Source organism: Poecilia latipinna, unplaced genomic scaffold, assembly GCF_001443285.1.
Source record: "Poecilia latipinna isolate Pla-1442-1.1 unplaced genomic scaffold, P_latipinna-1.0 Scaffold844, whole genome shotgun sequence".
Lineage (NCBI taxonomy): Eukaryota > Metazoa > Chordata > Actinopteri > Cyprinodontiformes > Poeciliidae > Poecilia > Poecilia latipinna.
The window spans coordinates 1-23,605 of NW_015113460.1; the positions used below are offsets into that span (position 1 = coordinate 1).

The window sequence follows — 23,605 nt, forward strand, 5'->3', positions numbered from 1 at the left end:
ATTGGCAGTTCTATGGCATAATGCACATGTCAAACTCAAGGCCCGCGGGTCACATGTGGCCCCCCAGCATTTTATAGGCCAATGATTGACTTAAAATAGGTTTTGAGCACGAATTGACTACAAACTACATTTCAACCAAAGGTTTGTAAGGCGCTTCCTAACCAGACGCTCCAAAGCGTCCGGTCCATAACTCTTCAACACGCCGTCAGCTCCCGGTCAGAAAGAGGCATTTAGTTCAGAGACCATGAGATGATATTCAGAAAGGATTTTTTAAATTAATTGGTTTCAGTTGCCTCTGAGACTAAATCTTTGCATAAAGTCTATAATGTCTACCCATGTGACTTGTTTTTATTATTTGTTTGCTTACCTTTAAACACTGATTTAAATCTTGTAATTTTTAAACTGAGCAGTCATTTTACATCCATGGAAACTCAAATGTAATATTTAAAACTTCAATACATAAAATCAATTATTTAACAATATGAGGTGTTGTTTAATTTATTTTTAACATTGTATTTTTATACATTTATGCTAGAGGTGCCCAAGTCTAGTTTTCCAGAGCTACCATCTGCAACTTTAGACAGATTCCTTCTGTAACACACCTGGACCATTGACTCATTATAAGCCTCTACAGAACTGAATGAGGGAAGTCAACCTTTTGTCTGGGGTGTTTTAGCAGGGATGCACTCATGGATTTGTACCGTCAATGTGGCCCATTGAGGGGGGCCAATATGCTGAAGTGGCCCTCAGTGAAATTGAATTTTACACCCCTGATGTAATGGGTCACCAGTGTGCAACCGCTGGTGTGCATAAATTGTACTGTGGTACATAGTTGACTATATGTCATTGTTTTGCTTTTATTTAATCTGTACATTTGATCAATTTTATCTCATTTCATAAATTGTGTCTCAAATATGTTTATCACTCAATTTAATAAACATGTCAAATTAAAGGGCCCATAAGATGAAAGCAAAAAAAGTTGTTTTTTGATAACTTTAACTGTACTTTAACTGATAATTTAATTTTGTTACAATTTAGTCAAATTGACAGTAAATTTAATCACCTCTTTGAAAAAAAGAAAGCAAGTGGACATGTATCTCATGAGCTAAAGATGACATTTTGTTCTCATTCTCATAATTTGCTGTTAAACAATAAAGCTATTAGGAACATCTGACTTTCATTACTTTGTACAATGATTGTAGAAAGCTGCACAGTATAACACATGAAAAGCAAATTAATGCATTTGCATCAGTCCTCACTGAAAAACAGACAATTATAAACAGTTTTTTTTATTAAATGTATGAAAATGCTGTTTGTCATAATCAGATGTAACATTTAATAAATATGAAAGCAGCAAAAAAAAATTGCAAAAGTCTTAAATTACATCTAAAAATGTTTTTCATAAAACTCTTATTATTATTATTTTTTTATAAATCTGATGTGGAGAAGTGGAATTTAAATAAAGGGTAATTAACATTTTACAACTATCACTTAAATAATAAATTACAGGGAAACCTTCACTGCTACAGGCGTTCTTCACAACTACAATGTAAAGAAAGATAGCCAAACCATTCCAGGTGCACCTTTAAAACTTAAGTAATAAATTATTAAAAGTAGTACATTATTTGTGAAAAAGTTTGCTACTTCTTCACCAATAGCTCAGTGTGACCTTTGAATTGTTCTCTATAGAAACCTTATCAGTTACTGTGGCCTCTGCATGACACCTGGCAACTCAGGCCTTTATTGGTAAAGCATTTCTTTTGCTAGCTGTAAGGTCTTCATCTTCTCTTTGATAACTTTTTGGAGAATTTGAAACTTTGTTTATCATTAACTTTCTTTCCAGGACTCCTGTGCTCTCCCACTTTTGGGGTGAGAGGATCATTTCTTGAATTTCTTTGTTTTTTAAATTAAATCATCTGTTTTGTGAACCCTTCTGCCATAGACAGATGTGTTTGTAGTTTTAAGATTAGGCTCAGATTCAAAAACCACATGCAAACCACACAATTAATTTTTTAACTTAACAATTATTACTTTGTTTTACAGATGCCAGAGCAGGAAAGTTGTTGTGGACTAGATGAGGAAAGGGAAACATAAAGATGGAACAAACTGTCCTCTTAGGGTGCACATATATACCAACACAAGACTTTGTCACATTGCAATAAGTGTCTGTACAAAAAATAAAAATCAATGCATGCATAACTCATGTTTACAAATACCCTAACTACCAGTTCATTTACAATCTGCACCAACTACTTTAATTCTTAAACAGAAAGTTAATTTTATTAGGAGGGTTTCCACACACTCAACACATATTGTTCTTTAATGCTCCCTAAACAGCCCAGCGAAGAATACATTTAGTAGGAAGAACAGATTAACATGTCCACATTTTGTGAATTTTTTACATTTGGACAAAATTTTGAAAGCTTATCTATTTTCTTATACAAAAAAGAGAGAAGTAAAATAACCTTAGTTCATATTGTAGTAAAACTTGCTGTGACACAATGGTAGCACTCAAATGTAACTTTGATTTTCAAAAAATACTATACTTAAGTAGCTTGAGGAACAGAATAAAAAATAACAGTCTATGATTTTTATTACATATTTCAGATGTAATACAGTGATCTACAGTGAAAAGTATATTTGGTGAGAATAAAAAAAGAAACCTTAAAAATAAATGTTACAGTTTTGAAAAGTTCAGATTTTAACACAGTACATTAATAAAAAAACAATTTCCTTCTGAAAAATGTCATGACTTTTTCCCGAATTTCTTTTGTCTTAAGTCCATAAATGATTGGGTTTAATGTTGGGGGGAAAACTAATGTTGACACTCCTAGAAATCTTCTTATGTGTGGTGGAACATTCTTTATTCTGTATGATATGATGGTAAAAAGACCCAAACACTCCAGTAAGAGAAAAACTAATAAATGTGTAGCACATGTCTGCAGAGCTTTTGCTTTAGTGTCTGACTGTTTCGACCTAAAACATGCAATGAGGATCCGAAGATATGTATACAAAACCGTCCCATTAGCTATCATTTGTGATAGAGCACTTATAAAAAGACCATAGATGTTATTAATGGTTGTATCTTCACACACCAAAGTCAACAAACTTGGATTATCACAGTAGGAGAGTGTAATTTCAGATCTACAGCGAGGCAAGCGTAAAAGAAGAATGAAGAGCACAGCTATTAAAACCACGCAGGAAGACCAAACTAATGTGATTATTTTCATTATATGAGCATTAGTCATTACAGTGTTGTAACGTAAAGGGTAACAAATGGCAATGTATCTGTCATAGGCCATCGCACTAAGAATAAACACTGTACCTGCAGCGTAGATATGGATGAAAAAAGCTTGTGCAATACAAGCGGAAAGCTGCATCCTTCTGCTGTTTGTCAGTATCTCCTTAAGGAGTTGTGGAAAGAGTGCTGAAGAACCTATCAGGTCATTAATAGGAAGGTTCAGCAAGAACAGGTGCATTGGTTGATGCAGAGATTTGTTCATCACAATGGTAAGAATTAAAGTAAGGTTGCAGAAAAGGATTATCATATAATTTAGGGCAGCAAAAAGGAAAGCAGGAAAGACCCCTTCATAAGAAATGTTGTAGCCATTTAGCTGTAAAACAGATGTGTTATATAGACTAGACATTTTTCTAGTTGTTCATAGAATCACATCAAGTTTATAAAGCAAAGCATAGTTTAAGCATATCACCACTCTTTCAGCTCACAGAATTTACCTTGCAGTCCATAAATCACATTGAGGATCTTAAGCATACCTTTAAATGTTTTAGACTGACAATAAAACCTAAAACAACCAGAGTTAAGCAGCCCCCTCTTCCCCCAAACAAATGTTTTTCACCAAAAAGGAAAAATAAAATCTATATTATTTTGTGGTGTGGCTGGTCATCAGTTGAGCTAGAGTGCATGTTTTTAAGGTCTAAATGGTTAGGTGTCGAGAAGTACTCCCATCTTTATAGGTGTAATTATGGTTGAACAGCACCTGATTCTCAGAGGTGTTATGGGTTTTCAATGGGTTTTTCTGTAACATTGATTCTCAGGGGAATCTGGGAAAACATAAACATGACAACAGTTAGCAAACCAGATTTCTACATTTTAACACATATAGAAATACTGCTTGGTTTCTAAATGATTGTAAAAACTCATTGAGGCTAATGACCAAAATAATAACAACCCATTATTACCCATCATTACCCATGAACTTATGAGTCTCGAACTTATGAGTCTCAAACTTTGAGTAAAAAAGAGATTATGGGCGCAAAAAGGGGAAAAACAAATGTATTTTTCCCCAGGCATAAAACCTATGATTTAAACCAAAGTCCATCAAGTGCATGGAGATTAAACTACATATAAATGTCTTGAATTTACAAATTACTTGCCAAATCATAAAGAAACTACATTGGCAAAACTTGACAGAATTAATAAATAAAATTGCTGGTTTCTTTCGGGATTCATAACACACTTTTCTAGACTTAATGTGATATTTTCCAAACCAACAAAAGCCATTTCTGGACTCCGCAGGTTACTGTCCCATAATTTACAGCTTTCTCTTCCAGAATTGATATGTTACACTAAAGCAACTTAAATGTTATTTCCCATAGCACTCTGTCTTTCAATTTTTTAGGTTGTGCTTAAGTAACAGGCTTCGTGGATGGATAACTTGATGGGTACTTTTCACACATTCAGGCTGCTTTTCAAAACTTGAACGCTATTTGCCAGAACTTAGAGAATTTTTCCCGGACTCATTTTTCATTATGGGTAAAATAAGTACCGAAACATAACATCCTGACATAATCCCCACCCTATAATTCTCAGTGTCGCCCTCTTTGATTGTGGACCTCAAATCTATATTCTTCTTTGCTCCTTTACAACTTTTGCTTATGTGATTTTATATATGCCTGGAACTTACAGTACATCCAGAGAAAGAGAGTTGTAGGGAACGCTGTGTTTTTATACTCCAAGTGACGAAGTTGTACTAAGCTGTACCACTGCAACCAATAAAAAATTAATCTGCCTAAGAATCGTTTGATCGAAGAGGTCAGTAGTGAAACGGTATTAGGAAAATAATTGCAAACTAGGAGACTTTCCCAAAAATAACAAAATTCTCACAGAAACATAAAGACAGAACCCTAAATAAACTAAACAGTATATCAATAAAAACTGTTACTTTTAAGTGCTGGTTAAATGATCATAACATCTGTTTTAATATTTTAAAATTATGGGTAACACTTTATTTGATGGGGTGTGCATAAGACTGACATAAACATGACATAACACCTGTCATGAAATAATGACACTTTCAATGCAAAGTTGCTCTAAAAGTTGCATTAAAAGTCCACTAAAAGTGCCAACTTTGCATGATTTTTTAAATTGTGATAATTTAATGCAAAGTTGGCATTTTTAATGGACTTTCAGTGCAACTTTTAGAGCAACTTTGCATTAAAAGTGTCATTATTTACCGAATGACACTTCATGGCAACTGTCATAAACATTCATAAAGACTTCTTTATGTTCATGAGAGGTGTTATGACAGTGTCATGTCAGTCTTATGCAAACCCCTTCAAATAAAGTGTTACCAAATTATGTCATAGACAGACAGAAGAATAAATTTATGTGCAAATTCTGGTAGTTTGAAGACTGAATTAAACAATGTAATTACAAATAACAAATAGTATACAAAGTTTTCCAAGCCGTATTTTTTTTCTTTTCAATTTAGATATATGAAACTATTACTTAGGGTAGGTGATGCATGCTTTAATTACTTCCAGTCAGAATATATGGTGCTCACCATATTTTCACTTGACCTCCAAGTGGAACAAAATGTTCAGCTAGAGAGCAACAGAACAACAAAACATGTGGAAAAACTCATCACTACCAAAGAATCCCCAGACACTGGCTTTGCATTAGTGAGAAACAAATGTACAGAAGCATTCTGTATTTGTATTTGAAAAACTTTTATTTAAGTTGCGAAAAAAAAAAAAAACACAACCAACAGTCTAATTTAGTCTCATGTACTCTGAGAAACTCTTCAGTAGGTTATGCAATGGGAACACAAGTTTTGAGGAACATTGGAAAAAAAAAAAATCATGTGACGATCAATTGTAAGCACCAGCATAATTATAAAAATGTATACCCAAATAATCAATCAAAATAAAATAGATGTCACAGAAGTAACAAACTTACTTTGACAATAAAATCCACACAAAAAAAGGAAAGCTACTTTGTTGGTCCCACTTGCCTTTTAAGAAATTTTATTATACTTTCCTTTAGTTCTTTGGTTTTAAGTCCATATATTATTGGGTCCAAGAAAGGCGGGAAGATCAGGATAGACACCCCACAAGCCCTTCTCAGAAAAGGGGACACATTCTGAAAGCGATGAGAGATGATTGTAAAGGCACTATTAATTTGCAGGACCAAAAAAACGACTAAATGGGTTCCACATGTTTGAAACGCTTTTTTCCTGCTGTCAGCGTTGTTATTCATAACGCATGTATGCAAAATCTGTGCATATGTATAAGCTATTATTAACATTGAACCTCCGTTAAGCATGCATGTTATGAATATTCCATAATAGTTGCTGACACGGTTGTCCCCGCAAGACAATTTTTGAAATGATGGATTGTTACAATAGAGATCGTCAATGTTTGTCCTACAAATGTTAAACTGTAAAGTTAAAGCAAACAGTATGGCCATAACTAAGAAATTTAAAAGCCATATAAGAAAGATTATTCTGACAACAAAATTTGAAGTCATGATGATATTATACTTAAGTGGATTGCATATTGCAATGTATCTATCATATGCCATAACACTTAATATCAGAAGGTTTCCACTGCCATACAAATGAATGAGAAAAGCTTGAGTTATACATGCAGAAGTGGAGATAATTCTGTTCTGTGTCAAAATGCTGAAAACAAGCTGAGGGAAAAAACCTGTTGCGCCGAGAATGTCACTAATGGGCAGATTAATAAGCAGAAGAAACATAGGTCTATGTAGCCTTTCACTCAGTGCAATTGTCAATACGACCAGTGAATTGCAGAATACAATAATGAGATAGGTAAGTGTTCCCAATATAAATGCTGGATAAATGTGGGTTGGAGGTAAGCCCAGGGTTGCCAGTATAACAAATTTCACTGAAGATGAATTGGCAGACATGTCTGTTGTATTTTTCTTCACCGTCGTTGCGAAGAATTGCAATCCAGATGATGTGGTATTTCGACCTGAAATAACAAAATATATATATATTTTAAAGCAAAACCTGCATTCAGTGAAATGTTTCACACCTGTGAGTTCTTACCCTTTGCAGTCCGTTTTGTCATGCTCACCAGTTCTGTCGTGGAAATTGTTTGCTTTTTATATAAGCCGCAGGCGACCCAAGAGAGCATGTGTGGGATTAAAGTCATGTATCACTAAAAATAACATCAAGTACAGACACCAAAACAAATCATGACATCCATCCATCCATTATCTAACATGCTTATCCTTGCAGGATCGCGAAGGGTACAAATCATGACAAAACAATAAATGCAACTAATACCTTAATTATCAAGAACTTTGGCACAGATTAAATATGTTATTTATTTACTCAATTATCCAGAAGAAGCCGACATGTTCAGAAACAAGTCTTTTATGCTTCATTTATGTAAAATTATTTATTTAAACCATCAAAGTATTACATGTGTTAATGTGCCTTCTTGGTGATACATATAACAGAAGAAACCAAATTTAATTTTGTTAAAATGTTACTTAAAGATGTTATATTTCTACTTTCGTCAAGTAAATGTGTAGAGAACATTTACTACAAGGCAGTTCAACATGCTAGATATGATGAAAACAACTTAATAAATTGTGTTGAGAACAGCAAACAAGCAACTAATGTTACTTTGTGTCAAATATTATCAAAATCATCGAGTGATCATCATCAAATATCGAAAAGAAGACCAGAATTGGTCAATGTTTTCATTATTATTAATCAAAGACAACTATAACCAGCTGGGATTTTCGTCTAGATTTAAACCCAAGATGTTTTAGCACCTTTGCAGTTTTCTGGAAGTTTGTTCCAGATTAGTGATGCTTAAAAACTGAATCCTGCTTCTCTGTGTTTAATTCTGACTTTGGGAATGCAGAGTAGATTTGAACCAGAAAATCTAAGTGGTCTGAAAGGTTGATAGAGTGACAAGAAGTTTTTACTGTATTTTGGTTCCAAGCCATTCAGTCAAACTAACAAAAGTATTCTAAAGTTTCTCTGAGCCAGTGTAGGGACTGGGTTGATGCGCTCTATTTTCCTAGTTTTAGAACATGAGCAGCAACGTTCTATATCAGCTACAGCTGTCTGACTTTTTAGACAGACCTGCTGTCAATTCAAGTGATCAGTAATCATTTAAACTAAAGATAAACACAAATGTGTTTCTAACAATCTTAATGGGACAATACTAATGCTAGAAGTCTGACTTTGTAACTGTCTTTATGTGTCTATAAAGGTTTAGGTCTGATTCCATCACTACACCCAGATTTCAGACCAGATCACTAGTTTCTATCTTTAATAACTGAAGCTGCTGACTCGTGATTGTTCCTCTTTAGGTCCAAAGATAAACTGGACTTTGGGCTACCCCACGTGTAACTGCTCCAATGAGAAGTTACCTATTGATAAAGAAGAAAGTCCCCGTCCTTTAGGTAAAACTTGAACCAGTGTACCACAGAGCCCAGCCCAGCTCTCTGGTCATTTCAATAATATGTCATGGTCAACCATGTCAAGTGCTGCACTGAGGTCCAACTGTGGTTCTTCCATAGTCTGTATTTATGTGGAAATCACTGGACACTTTGAGAAGGGCAGTACTGTGGTGAGCATAGAAACTGAAACCAATCAGCATAATTATCTGGCATTAAGATAAAAGCAACAGACACGATTTATACTTTCCAGAAGATGTGAAGCTTTAACTTTGAAAATTCCAAGTGCCGCATGTTTTATAACAGAAGCTTAAAGACTAATATGGATAAAACAGATCAGCTTTGCTGTACTTGGTTTAGCCTTCATGTCTTTCATGTCTTGTTGAAAGTTGTAATTCTCTCTCACTCTTGCTGCCTAAATCAACCGTTTGCATGTTAGCATTAGCTTTGTACTCAGTTACTCTGTTTGGAAAAATAAGACTGGATTTTTTAATTTGTTTTGAAGGGCAAGTCACCAGTCAGAGTCAATTAAACAGAAAATCATCCTATTTCAGTCCACTGTAGAATTTCCTATGCATTCCTTGAAGTACATTTTCAGTGTGAAAATTACTGTACTTTGAGAGGACTCCCTTCAGCAGTGTAAATCCACCAGAGCATATGACATGGTTTTCCTTCTTTAGATTTTAGTTTGCTTTGCAGAATACTAATTTAGATTTTTCGATCATGATTCAATATCATTTCAAATGTGTATTGAGTTTCAGGGCCTAATTTCACCTCAAGATCAAAACTGTACTAACCCACAAGGTGAACTTTTTAGTAGGGATCTGGAGTAATCCGTGTATTAGAAAAAAAAGAAATGATTTCGACCTTGAACTTTGTTTTGGAAAGTCAATTTTTATTATAGCATCATCATATTTGACATAATGTTTATTTACATTATTTTGTTTAAAACACACAGATTTCTTTTATATGAAAAACATAAATGGTTAAAAAAACATTGAATAATTACATTTGGGATTGGTTCATTTTAGATGTTTTGCATATGATAATTTCAAAGGTCTTACATGTTAAATTATGGACAAAACCACTCATAATTTACACAGCCAGAAAAAAATCTTACATGCAACTAAAAGAGCAACAACATTTTACAGGTCACCATTGTTTTCAGTTCTATAAAATAAACTTTTGCTCATAGTATTATATCAGGGTTGAAAAGTGCAAACATAATAAACCACAAGCATTTTAATTGAAAAAACATGACGCTTCCCATGAAATACCTTCTCCAAACAAGAGTGAAATGAAAACAACCTTTTCATACACAGTAATAAAAACACTGTGTTTTTATTATGGATTCATAAAAACAATAAACTACGGATTTATTATGGATCATTCACATCAGGTTTCTGATTGTTTTTCCGCACAATGTAGGTTTAGATTTCTGCCTTGTTAAATTTGTGACTTTGACCAAGATAAGTAAATAAAAGGACTCCAGGATCTGAGTGAAATTCAGGAAGATATTCTGCTCTTGAAGACACTCAGAAAGGTTCTGCGTATTTCACCGGTATAGAGGCCATACACAATAGGGTTAATAAGTGGAGGTAAAATAAACATTAGCATCCCCATTACCTTTTGTAAGTCAGGGGAAATATTTTGGAACCTATGTGATAAAACAGTGAAAGTTCCTGCAATCTCAAACATGACAAGAATAACCACCTGTGCAACACACGTGTTCACTGCTTTCGCCTTTGCATCAGATTGCTTCCGACTCAAACATGCAACCAGAATTTTAAAGTAAGAATAGGCCTGAATAGACATACTTAAAACTTGTATGAAAACTGTGATAAATAGTCCAATTATGTTGTTGAGAATTAAGTTCCCACACGTGAGCTTCAGGAGAGACTGGTTGTCACAAAATACGCTCAGTATTACAGATCTGCACCTGGGCAGCCCTGACTGGAGAGAAAATAGTGACAGGATACAGACAAAGTCAGAACTCCAAACAAGGAAAATAATAAGAGCAACAATCCTTGGAGTCATGACAGAGCTGTAGCGTAATGGCATACAGATGGCAATGTAACGATCAAACGCCATTGCTGCAAGAACAAACAGAATTCCACCGGCGCTCATGTGCAGAAGAAAAGCTTGTAGAACACAGAGCGGATAGGAAACTTCCTGAGTCTCTGTAACAATATTTGAAAGTATTTTTGGAAGCATGGCAGTTATTCCTATCAGATCATTCACCGGCAGACTAATCAGGATGAAATACATGGGCTTGTGAAGGTTTTTCTTCAGAATAATCAAAGATATCAGAGTCAGGTTGCATGACATTCCAAACAAGTAAACGGCTAGACCAAACAGAAATATTGGATACTTTCCTCCAGGTGGAATAAAAAACGTCTCCAGTGTTAGTGGAGAATTGATTCCAAATGAGCTGTTTTCCATTTTAATAAGATTGATCAAGATAGAAGACAATCGTTTATACCCATTATTTGAAATCAAGCCAGAATTTGGAGAAGTAACAGTTGACACACTTCATGTTTCACTAAATGGCAGGTTGGTCTGGTGATGACTGCCGTGCATCGCTTTTTATTGTTTCTCACTTCCTCGTTTCCATCACTATTTACCTCAGGGATTATCAGTGGCTTTGCAGGATTTAGATCAGCACTTCTCCAACTTTTTAGAACAAGGATTACCTCAGCAAACATCTTTTCATGTATCTTCAGTCTGGTAGACATTTTTTAAACAGAAGAAGCACATATCTACATCGGTTCTACATAGGATGTAGTTTATGCTTAAATGTCCCAAGTTTCTTCAGAACCGATCTTCTGAAGTCAGAGTTGCAAGCGGGAAACTTCAAAGTTAAACCTGACTGCCCTGCAGACAGAAAGCTGCTTGTAGACCAAACAAACAAATCTGACAATTTCTTCTCCTTTCCACCAGTATGAACTCAGCATGACTCTGAATTGTCCAATTCACAACAAATGTCATCTTGAGGGACTTGACAATAAATGTAATTTCAGTTCAAACACATATACATTCCAATTAATCCTAGTTATCAACTAGTGCATTAAGAAAATTAAAATTAGTTTAAAAAGCTTTCTAACGAACCCCTGCAGATTGCAGCATTCACTCCTTCTGGACCACCATGTATTTCTTGCCCTGTCTTTTACTTTACAGCAGATTATTGCAGCGTCCGAAGTGAGGCCCTCTAAAGGATTATGAGTGGCCCTCAATTCTAGAAAGATGCAAATCTGACCTGCAAGCACAAGTGTTTGATTCAGATGGACACTTTTTTTTCATCTTTTCACAGACAACTAAAACTTTCTTAAAACAACAACATTTTAGGTACAGCAAAAAGCATTTCTCATTTGTTAACCAGGCTTCTGCATCCATCTTAATTTTGTTGTTATTGGAAGTATAAAAATTCAGCAACCTTTACACTTTTACACAGAAGCACCCCTGAATGCATCCGGGCCTACTGATTAATACAGCAAGCGTTGCTGAAAAAATTGTAGTCCACACCACACTCAGAAAATCAGAAAATGTCTGTCTACTAATAAAAACAGATGTTAGACTTTTTATATGCTTTCACATATAAAAAGTGATTTACAGATTTTCTCTCTTCTACAAAATCTGTTTTTGTTCATTTAAATAAAATGCCGTATGTTTAGTTTACTATTGCACAAAGTAAAACAAATACACAATAAATTTATTTGCCAACTTAAAAAAGTGACATCCAAGTGCTTTCAACTAGACAGTTTTGGCCTTCAGGGCAAAACGTTTGGACACTTCTACTGTACAGAAATTACAGCGTTTTGGAACCTGAGATCTTCCTGCTGTAAAGCTACATTGGTGACTGCAACTCTATGTTATGTTTTTTAATTGTGGTTTATGAAAAACATTTGATGTGAGCAAACTATTAGACATCTGTGACATAACGCTCTTCAATATGGAAAAATTGCATCAATTGGTTGTTTCATTTTGCTGTCAAAACACTCTTAATAATGAGGCCCTTTGAGATGTGATTAAATTATTGTTATTAACTGTCTCACAAAATAATTAATCCCTGGACAAATGCTAACCACCTCGTACCTCCATCTAATGTAAATCTTATTTCCCACTAAGGGATGTTGTCCAACCACTCTCTTGGGAGGCGACAAGTAAATCAGTTGTTAAGTTGGCAAATGAGGCAACTTTGAAAACTTCCTAGTGTGTCGTTTACTAAATGAAATGAGCAACAGTGGTTACAAAATAAGCAAAAATGTCTCATTAATAAGACCATTGATGTCGTTTTGTTCCAGCAGCATATTTAATTGAAACAGAGCACTGCTGTGGTCATCTTAGTCCACGGGGAACAGAGACCACAAAAGCACAGTTGGGACATCGGGAAAAGCTAATCATTTTACCCCAGAGAAACTAACTTTATTAAACTGATGATGATTTCATGGTCATGCTGATCTTTTACTCATTTTGTTGTATCTTTCTTAGTTTACTGCATATGAATCATTTTATCACTTGTGTCCTATCAAATTTCAGAGCATGTTTTTTTGTTGTTTGTGAGTTTTATGTGAGCACCCGGTGTGTTTTTAATTACTCAAATTAATGGGAGGGTCTAACCAATTACCAACATAATCTAATCAATTCAAATATACAAATTAACTACAGATTTTGGATCTAAACTAACTTAAGTAAATTCTAACTTCTCAAAATAGAAAGCTAAATTAGTAGAAATTACAATTTGCAAACTTTACATAAATGGCCACAACAACTCCATTAAGTCAGTCACTGTCAGGGTTAATTGACACATTAAAAATGAACTGCCCAAAATGCCATTGATTGCTAATACAATATTTTAATGAAATTCAAATTCCTCATATCAAACCTTGGTTTTTAAACCTACATATTCACAGTGACATCGATGCATCATTGAATGGGTTATTGGTTTCGGTTTATTTTCATTTGTTTTTATTTTATGTTTTTTTTTTTGTTTGTTTGTTTCACTTTTACTTAGAAGTTTAGCTTAATGTTTCTAACTAGTTAAAGTATTTTTTTATGGAAGTTGAGATATTTTGTCAATAAACTCATTCGGTTTGTGTTTGTGGTGTATGTATATATAGTGCTTGATGTTTGAGAATGCCAATGTTTTAATAAGACAGTGTTCTGTAGTCTGTTTTATAAAACCACATCTCACCAGGAAGGTATTCATTTGGTTATAAATTCCCTATAATCAGGTGATGCCCGACTTAGTAACTTTGATGAAAATTGCCACCTTTGCTAAAAACTAATTTTGCCTATTTGTAGCCAAACCAAGCATTTTCCTGCACAACATCTTTATTGTAAGTTTACTTAAAGCTGCCAAGTGTTGATTTGTTTTGTTTTGCTGTTTTGTTATTCTATCCTGGTAATACTGAAAATGAGTAAAAAAAAAGTCTTAATGTAATGAGGAAAACTTACGTTCTAAAGAATCCCACATCTGCACATGTGGGAAAATCCTTCTCACTTAAAGGCAGGACATAATCCAGCTCTACTAACACATAACATGAAATAAAATGTCAACATCTAATTAACTTGGGAATCACTCCTACCCCAGCAAAGTATTTATGATTGCAGACATTCCTCAGTCTGGCATCAGCAGTTTTGGGGTTTTATAGAGTACTTCTATTACACATGTATGTCAAGAAAAAAGGTAAGCATGTTGCTTCTGATTAATATTTTTTACTTGAAATCAATTTAATCTGCATGTTTTTTTTTCCCTCCTAATTTATATTAGTAATGTAATGGATAAGACATTACAGATAACATTTCTGCTCAGATGATGGTTTACAACTTGGTGAAAGTACATGCAGTGATATGAAAGTGTTTTTACTGAGTCAATAAATAAAATAACATTTGTAAATATATTTTAGTACACACAATTACATGTTTCGCTTTGGTCAGTCTGTGCAATAGTTTTATATAAATTGTTACAATGTACTTTTTTTTTTAGATTTCTCACCATATGAATAAAAATGGGGGAAAATACTTCAATGCCATCTGATATCCTGGAGATCCAAGGATTTGAAATATCTCCAGAGTACATATACCCTCTGTTTTTTTTACTTTTGTTCGTATACTCCACTCTGCTCTTTTCTAACGTCGGCGTTCTCACACTTATCATAAAGGAAAAGAGTTTGCACCAGCCCATGTACTTCCTCTTCTGTAACCTGTCTGTGAATGACCTGATCGGCAACACAGTCCTGCTGCCTCAGCTTATGGCTCATGTCCTGTCCACCAAACGTTTCATCACCTACAACCAGTGTTTGCTTCAAGCTTTTCACAGCCACACCTTTGGATCTGCATCGCACATGATTCTTGTTATCATGGCTATCGACAGATACGTGGCAATCTGCCACCCTCTGAGGTACGGCTCCATCATGACTAATAAAGCTGTGATCGGCCTGTCTGCCACTGCCTGGGGCGTTTCCTTACTCCTAGTGTCTGTGCTCTTAGGTCTCACAGGCAAGCTGTCCCGCTGCAGATCAGTTATACAAAACGCCTTCTGTGACAATCCATCACTGTTCAAGCTTTCTTGTGAGGACGTGTCCATTAATAACATATACGGACTGTTTTTTACGGTGCTGCTGTTTACTTGTTCAATTGGAGGCATCACTGCTACTTACATCAGAATAGCTCTCATCTGCTGGATGAAGAAAAACAAGGAGATGAATAACCGAGCGCTTCAAACCTGCTCAAGCCACCTCATTCTTTATCTGATTATGCTCTGGTCAGGGTTCCTAACTATTATATTGCATCGATTTCCAGATCATCCAGACTTAAGGAAGATTGCATACATTTTATTTCATGTCGTGCCTGCCAATTTAAATCCTATTATTTATGGACTACAAACAAGGTCATTACGAGATAAGATTACACAAATACTCAAAAGAAAAACTGTAATTTCCATCTAGATGTTTATTTTCCTCTGCATTTTTACATTTTTACTAGGCCAGTACCCTAATTTAATTTAAAGCTTAGAGCTTATAGGATTGTGAGACATTTTCAATCTATGTTTCTCCACACCATTAAAAAATATAACTGATGTACTCTGATGCACTCTGTTGACACTCTAATTGGGAACTCTTCTTTTTTAAATCACTGTCACACACAGTGAATAAGCAACAACTTCCATATTTTGGTCAATTTGGTAAATTACCCTGTACTACTCTGTATTTTGACCTGTCATGAAAATATTCTGTTAATCGGATTTTGATTGTATGAGCAGTCGGCTATGATTTACTACTGTGGCTAAAACTTTGTAGTTAAATGACTTAGTAACCTCTAAAAATGAACTGTTTTAAAAGATGAACTCCATTTCTAGCTAAAATATCAGGAACAGCGAGAAACTCTCCTTTTCTCAAACTGCAGGAACATTCTGATAATTTTGAATGAGTTGTCAGTTAAATTTGAGTTTTCTGCAACGATAGCAACAGCTTAATAAATCATTTCTGACACATTGCTTATTGCTTATGCCTTTTCCTTTTACATCTGAAATCAGCAGATAGTTTTCAGATGTATTGTGCATGTTCTTTTATTTATTATCACAGCAGGATGCTCACTTTTTTTTTTCAAGCCACGTACAGAAGATGCAAAAAAATGTTCTTTTAAACTATAACATAATGTCCGTTATCATTGTTATTCATTCACAACATTGTGTTAACCAGAGACAAAGTCACTAATGACTTTTGTTATTTAAACCATTTTTAGTTACTTTTTGGCTATTATTAAACAATGTTAGATTTAATAAATAAATCATTATGTTCTTTGAGCTTTGACTAAAAATGTAAGTAAATATCAGAAGTACTAAACATGCCATGGGCAAAATGGTATGTATAGAAACTCAAATTGTTATGTTCAAAAACTTAGAACTAACATTGAAATTTAATTGCCTATCCCATGACTGTAACCTCTTATGAGTATTTAAAACAAAACAAACAAAAAAAGGGGGTAAAACAGTTAAACATGGCGCTGATGTCAATTTCCATTAATCGATTTTATCCATCAATGTCCATCAATGAGCCTTGTATTCATTGGGACAGTGACAGCTGGAGCAGATGGGAAAAAACCATGCAATACAATCCTCTAATCCTGCAACTTTAAGATGCATCTCTCCTCTGACACACCTGGATTGAATAGCTCAATTTACTCATCCGTATGCTGTTCAGCTGTGCAGAGGCCTGATAATGACCCATTCATTTCATTCAGGTGTGTTTGAGGTGTGTATGTCATATCTATCACCTGGTTCACCTCTGTCTACTCCTTCTCTCAGCTTGGTTTGCCTCTAATTAGGTCTCTTTGTTTTGTAATTTCTACCAATGTATATAAGCTCATCGGTTTTCTTTGTTCTTCATTTAAATTTCCGTTATATTGACACTTTCTGCTCCTGTCACCCTGATGCCTCTGCTTCTTAAGACAGTGGCGTCATGTAATGTAAGTTTTTCTGTTCATAATTGAATTCATCTTCATCCTACATCTGCCTCCATCCTGCTGCATTTTAGTCTTTTCTAAACGCCAACCATGACAGTTGTATATCACAAAAAAACTCTAAAAATGTTAGGTTTATGAATACCTTTTCAAGGTACTGCCATAATGTCAGACACCACTTTCTTATGTTACATACAAAAATTTCTCTATCTAATTTACCAAAAGAGCTCGGTATTCTATTACATAAGAACAAGAAGAAAATTTACCCGAGGTAAAAACAAATATAGTATATAATTGTTCTTGATTTGCTAACAAAATTTGCCTTTTATGGGCTGCAAATAAAAATATGCTGCACATCTTTCTTAAAGATCTCATTTTATCATTTGGAGGCTTAAAAGCAGTTTTAACAATCAAATAAAAGTAGTGCTGATTAAACGGCTTTGCCCATGATAAGGAGGCTCATAAAAAACACCATTATAAAAAACATCCACATGAAAAAGCGATCTAAAACTTTGGCTACTTTCTTCCACTCCCCCGTCCGTTTCTGTGTGGCCCTCTGATCTCTGTAACAGTTGGCGATGTATTCAATGTTATGCAGCAGTGGCCCATCGTTAGGATAAGTGTTAGAGGAAATCCTGTCATCTTTTCTCTCTACATCACTCACGCCTCCCTTCCTGCATCTCACCGGGTCCCCTGACTCCCCACAGTCCAAGAAGATGCCATTCCTCCAAGTGCTGTTATGGTTTGTAGGATTCCTACTTACTGATCCTAATGGACTTAGGATTTGATCCATTTCTTCTCTCTCCTCTGTGATGACGGATCCAGCTGTTTCCTGACCACTTTTGATGATGCAGTCGTCCTCTCTTCCTGGACACACCTGCCCATTCATGGTGCAGCTAGTGTTGCTTACAAGTGCAGGTTCCTGTCTCTCTGACTCTGCCGACATGCAGTTCTCCCCAACTTCATAGACAAAACACATCCGGGCCATGTACTGCAGAATGACTTTCTTAGCCCACTTGGGAACGGGCTTGGCATCTGGGCCGCAGTGGTGAATGTTCATGATAAAGATGGTCAGGGCAGTGGAGGCTGTGATCATTGTCATCGTTGCAATGTAATATTTTCCTGTAGAGGTTAAAAAGGCAAGAAAAATAAAACATTTGTGCCATGTGTCTGCATGTTGCAATCGTGTAAAGTGGGATTTGAACATACATTATTTTCCTCACCAATTAGTGGCACGTTCTCAGAAGGTGGCATAATTTCTGCAACCAGCAGCTGGAAGACGGTGAGTGCCAGCAGCACAGTGACACCCAAAGAAACCTTTTCCCCAGAATCTGCAGGCAGGTAGAAACCCAGCGGAGCCAGAAAAGAGATCATCACACATGGTATGAGGAGGTTGAAAACATAAAAGGAAGCTCTTCTCTTTAGCTTCAGCGTGTAGGTCACGTCTGGGTATGGGTCTGCACAGCATCCATACTGAACAATATTCTTCTTTGCCGGCATGCCGAGAACTTCCCACTCCACGTTTTCCACCAGGTCAGCCAGGTCGGCGCTCTCCATGGCGTTCAGGATGTCCAGCTGGTTTCCATTGTAGGTCCAGGAGCCGTAAGTGAACCTGCACTGTTGCCCATCGAAGGGGAAAAAGGACACATCCACCTTGCATGAGCTCTTTGTGATAGCAGGGGAATCCCACATCATCTGGCCGTCATGCCGGATCACCACGTTGGTATCCATCGGGCCGGTAAAATGGTTGTCTGCGCTGGAAAAACAGTCAGCTTATCTCAACAAGTAAATTAAGGCAATATTGTTCACAGCCATTCCAGATAGAAAAGACTTGATTCGTAAGACTGTTAACATTTTAAGGGTTTTTGCAAGTTAGAATTTCTCAGTTATTGTTTTTGTCAACATCTGGTCAGTCAGTGTAATTGTGAGGGTTTTTTTTTTTTTTTTGACTAATATGAAACAAGAAACTTGACTATCAACGCCCGTCGACCCTACCTGTTATATAGGACTATATCAGGCCTCCATACATAACTACCAGGAATACGGATGGTGTCGAGTCCATCGTACTCATCTTTATTCCATCTGAGGTGCGCATCAAACCAGACTTGCCTTATCCACAAATAAGCAGTCAAAATTTGATTTCGCTCATCCTGTAAAAAAAAAAGAAAAAAAAGAAAATGGGCATTAAAAGGCATGTTATATAATCCTTTCAAACAGGGAAAAGTTTAGTTGAAATGTATCCTTAATGTTTGTGCTCTGGTGTTTTACCATGTCGATGATTTGTGAGAGTGTAACCTGCAGAGTCACATTCAGGATGTTATTTGTGTCCTCCACAGGCCTCAGCGCACTTGTGTAGTTGGCCATTAGGTCCGTCAGGAGCTTTTGGGCATATTTGGCATATGCACCTTTGCATGCTTGGACAGGAATAAAAACAAACATAGAATTTTGCATTAAGTAAATAATTATATGTCCTGATGATTTTGATTGATGTTAAAACATAAAGGACAGATGTTTGCACAAAGGGAGATTAAACAATGTGCTTCTTTGCATTTCAGGGCATCAACATACACACACGATAGAGTGGAGAAGAAGAGAAACATGACAGAATATGTGATTGCCTGACAGATGGGTGGAGCGGCTGTAAAGTGAATGATAGACTACAATCCCTTTCTGTAAGTGTCTAAAAATAGAGTTTATGAAAATTAGATTTTATGTTAAACAGAAATATTAATAAATGTGAAAATGAATTTAATAGGACAAGGTGTATCTACAGCAGCAACAATGGATGAAAAGTTGCAGCTTTGGCTGCAGAAATGGATTTATGCAGTCCAGATGTCAACCCTAAAACACAGCCCCTCAGCTGGACAGCTTCTCTGTGGGATTACTGCAGCACAATCTCTTAAAAACAGGTCACACGTTTGAGAACTCTGAAAAAGGCTTGAGGATAAGAGGAGGGGATATGAGAATAAATGTATATCGCATGATATTAGAAAGGCAGAAGATAACAATTGAGTTTTTTGTTTATTCTTATGACGGGTGCTTAAGTTAAGCCACAGAGGGAATCAACAATATAGGAATCTGAAATTAAACATTTGAAAGATTCTGGGAGAAACAAACCTTAGTCTTGGTTTTGGACTTGGAGTTGGACTTATTGCCATTTCCTGAGCATAATGGATTGGTTTTTGACGGTGATTGTTGGGGTGGAGGACACAAGAATTGTCTTAAGCAGAAAAGGTTTGAAAACCACAGCTCAAGCTCATCGACACTCAGTTACACTATGAAATATAAAAGATCCCTTAAACTTTGGAGCATTTAAACGCAACTTGTGGAAAAACTGCAAGATGTAACACAACATGGACATATTTACAAAAGGAAATTTAAGTGGTGTCTCTAGCTGAAACAATCATGACACAGAAAATCCTAAAGATCATTGGATTTTCATGATATTTCAAGACTAGGCTTTATTCCTGTGAAGTTCTTGGGGCATTATGTCGCCATGGTACCGCAGTAATACCATGACGTCAAGCAGGTACTTCGCATTGTTATGGCAGACCCAATGAGTGCTCCGAGGTCTATTTTGTAAATACTAAAATAAAAAATAAAAAAATAAATTAAGCGGTATTTTAATTTACAGTATATTTCGCTATAAATAAATAAATATATATATATTTTTTTTTTCTGGGACTCTTTGCTGTTATTGCTAGTGACTTTGCAGCTGTTGCACAGAAATCCCCTCCTTGTACGACAATAAAGGATATTTATATTCTATAAAAACTAAAATAAAAAAAGACAATAAATAAAAAAAATAAAAACAGAAACTTACTTGTCATGGCACTTAAGAATAGAAATGAATGAAGTAAAGTCGGACTTCTCCAACGTAACATTTTCCAAAGCAAAGTATCTGAGGTCCAGGACCCTTTTTGAATTGTTCGGTGCTTAACTAATTTCCTTAATAATAATAATAATAATAATAATAATAATAATAATAATAATAATGCGCTTATTCCTGCAGTAGCGTGTGTAACGTCTGCCTTCCCACGTCAGCGCAAATATTCGGGTTATGCAGATTGTCAGTTTTGATAACTGCACTAGTAGATCCTATGCACGCATGCCATTACATGACGCAGTCTTCCGGAGGCGTGGGCTAATGCGAGCATTGGATTTATAGGGGCTTTAAAAAAGAAGAAAAAAAAAGAAAAATATATATATATGTAAAATACATACTGCACAGCGTAAATCACTTAAACAAGCCGTCACGCAAACGAAGAGCGAACTGATGGACAAAAGAAATCCGTCATTTGATTGTTGTTTTTCAGCACCGCGGAGAGCGTCCAGAAACAAAGCGCTGCTGACGCAGTATTTTACTTCATTATGTTGCCTTTGATCAGTTGCTGTGACATGTTTTCGCATGTTATTAAAACCATTCTATGTATTATTTTGACACATCTTGTTCACTGCTCGCCGTCTCTTCCGGAAACTGCCATTCTCCTCCCACTTATGTTTTTCCTCCCGCTATCTTCCGCGCAAGGATGACAGCAGCATCCTTAGGCCTACTATCATCTGTTAGGAACACCTGGATAAAACTATAAAGATGAACGTTTAGGAACTGAAGATGGCTGGATGACGTCCCAGTCTCTTCTTCCTGGCTCGATGGGATCAGAAATTTGCGGCTCCTTCGCGCACTGACATTGTTATTGTTGAGCCAGTTGTAACTGCAGCGCCTGCTGGGCAGCAGTGAGCTGGGTGGAGGTAATGGTTTTACAGAATGTATCCTTTTTAGAAACATGAATGAATTTATCAGAATAAAGATGACTACTTCATGATTCCAGCCCTAGCCGGGCATGGCATGCACACTGCTAATTATTATAACACTAAATATGTATCATGCATGCATAATTTTCTGTGAATAGAATCATGTTGCCTCTTTTGTGACGATGTGATTATTATTTTTGTTTAATGTTTCCCCACGTGCAGGGTAAAATGATCCAAGGCTCAAACATTTTGGGCTATGAGAGGCCCCTGGTCATCAGGATATCATTCACCACTTGTATTGTTGTTACTGTGTGCCTGCCACTGTTAGGACTCATCACTTGCGTCTCGATATCCTCTCTCTTTCACTTTGAAGATGCTACTGGTACACATTGCCAGGTAATTTGTTATTTTCCAACAGCTTTCTGGAAATGGTTATTTTATTAGAAATTGTTTCTTATTACCAAGAAACCATTATTATTACCATTATCACTAATGGTAATAAGAGATCATTTTCTTTTGTGAAAAGAAAATGACCCTTGCCCTTTTGTCTCAAGGTCAAAGGCGTCTTAATATAAACAGGGTTTTTTTCAGTTGCTTTAGTACTTCTTAAATATTTTTTTTTATTGAAACGTTTCATTTGAGTACATTTAGTCATAAAGAGTACCATGCTTTTTGTTGAATTTATTTCATTAGTTATTTAATTAACCAAAACATCCAGCAACTTTCTGTTACATTTTACACAAATCCTCTACTAAACTTAACAGTGTGCACTGAGTAATTTTTTTCATATGCATTATTTCCCTTATATTAAACCCACCTGTTTTGTTTGCCAGCAGAAATCTCAACCTTATATCATTTGATCAAAACACAGAGAGAAGCAGAGAGTTTACATTAAAAATGAACTCGTGTTCTTTCCACAGCATTTTCACTTATTGAAGGTTGTTGGTTTTTTAATTCAAAATATTTCACTGTGACATTATCCAGTTACAACAAAATGAAACTTTGATTTTATAAGTTTTTCTTAGGTATTTCCTTCTTCTTCTTCTTCTTCTTCGTGTGAGAGGAGGGTGTGTGCGGAAGAGCGGGAGAAGAGTGAAAGAGCGAACGATTGTGTATCTTTTCTATCTTTTTTTCTTACTGTTTATTCACTGGGTGTTTGTGTTACTTGTTTAATTGTAATTTTGTGTTAGTTTGTCACGTTTTAAGGGGGTTTTGTGGGTTCGGGTGTGGCCGGCAGGCCGGCGTCTTAGGACGCCATGGTGGTTGGTGGTGGGTCTTTTTCCACGCTGACGCGGAAGAACGGCATCAAGGTGGGTGCTGGTTCTCCGTGCAGCGTGGAGGAAGTTTGTTTGGCTGTGGGTGAGGTGATCGGGCACAAGTCTATTAAGTCGGCAGCACGGATGAATGGAGCGGTGGTGTTGTTTGTGGAAAAAGTCGAACAAGCTCAACAGCTAGTGGAGGTGGGCGTTTCTGTCGGCGATTTGTTTTTACAAGTCTCGCCACTTACCTTACCTGCAACGAAGGTAACGCTGTCAAACGTCCCTCCATTTATAAGTGACGAGTTTTTGATAAAAGAGTTGTCGAGGCACGGCAAGGTGGTATCACCGCTCAAAAAAGTTCCAACAGGGTGCAAATCGCCTCTACTGAAACATGTTGTCTCCCACAGGAGACAACTGTTTATGATTCTTAATCGTAAAGATGAGGAGCTCA

At 36.0% G+C, this 23,605-nt stretch overlaps 6 protein-coding genes across 7 annotated transcripts in view; 2 read left to right on the plus strand and 4 right to left on the minus strand.

Moving 5' to 3' along the window:
- Positions 1–2,631: 2,631 nt before the first annotated feature.
- LOC106956779 (olfactory receptor 52B2-like) lies at positions 2,632–3,898 on the minus strand. Its single transcript, XM_015047812.1, has one exon. The coding sequence runs from the start codon at positions 3,645–3,647 to the stop codon at positions 2,715–2,717; it is 933 nt and encodes a 310-aa protein (XP_014903298.1). The 5' UTR covers positions 3,648–3,898; the 3' UTR covers positions 2,632–2,714.
- A 2,334-nt stretch (positions 3,899–6,232) lies between these two features.
- LOC106956776 (olfactory receptor 52N2-like) lies at positions 6,233–7,171 on the minus strand. The gene has a single exon (XM_015047809.1). The coding sequence runs from the start codon at positions 7,169–7,171 to the stop codon at positions 6,233–6,235; it is 939 nt and encodes a 312-aa protein (XP_014903295.1).
- A 2,492-nt stretch (positions 7,172–9,663) lies between these two features.
- LOC106956778 (olfactory receptor 52J3-like) lies at positions 9,664–11,330 on the minus strand. Its single transcript, XM_015047811.1, has one exon. The coding sequence runs from the start codon at positions 11,123–11,125 to the stop codon at positions 10,190–10,192; it is 936 nt and encodes a 311-aa protein (XP_014903297.1). The 5' UTR covers positions 11,126–11,330; the 3' UTR covers positions 9,664–10,189.
- A 2,601-nt stretch (positions 11,331–13,931) lies between these two features.
- Positions 13,932–15,730, plus strand: LOC106956788 (olfactory receptor 52N4-like). The gene has a single exon (XM_015047828.1). The coding sequence runs from the start codon at positions 14,692–14,694 to the stop codon at positions 15,628–15,630; it is 939 nt and encodes a 312-aa protein (XP_014903314.1). The 5' UTR covers positions 13,932–14,691; the 3' UTR covers positions 15,631–15,730.
- A 28-nt stretch (positions 15,731–15,758) lies between these two features.
- Positions 15,759–21,458, minus strand: LOC106956789 (neuronal acetylcholine receptor subunit alpha-9-like). Of its 2 annotated transcripts, none has more exons than XM_015047831.1 (5): positions 21,368–21,458; positions 19,412–19,557; positions 19,139–19,293; positions 18,367–18,899; positions 15,759–18,265 (listed from the first exon to the last, which is right to left on the minus strand). In XM_015047831.1, exons 2-5 carry the CDS (start codon positions 19,505–19,507, stop codon positions 17,574–17,576), a joined length of 1,476 nt encoding a protein of 491 aa, XP_014903317.1. In that variant the 5' UTR covers positions 19,508–19,557; positions 21,368–21,458; the 3' UTR covers positions 15,759–17,573. The 2 variants fall into 2 exon arrangements, with proteins under 2 accessions (XP_014903317.1, XP_014903316.1); XM_015047830.1 differs by lacking the exon at positions 21,368–21,458 and adding an exon at positions 20,967–21,110.
- Positions 21,459–21,631: 173 nt separating this feature from the next.
- Positions 21,632–23,605, plus strand: part of LOC106956790 (post-GPI attachment to proteins factor 2-like) — a 6,899-nt gene continuing 4,925 nt past the window's right edge. The window contains exons 1-2 of the mRNA XM_015047832.1: positions 21,632–21,892; positions 22,118–22,291. Of these exons, the coding sequence (XP_014903318.1) occupies positions 22,124–22,291 (168 nt within the window). The 5' untranslated portion in view covers positions 21,632–21,892; positions 22,118–22,123. The remainder of the gene's footprint in view (positions 21,893–22,117; positions 22,292–23,605) is intronic.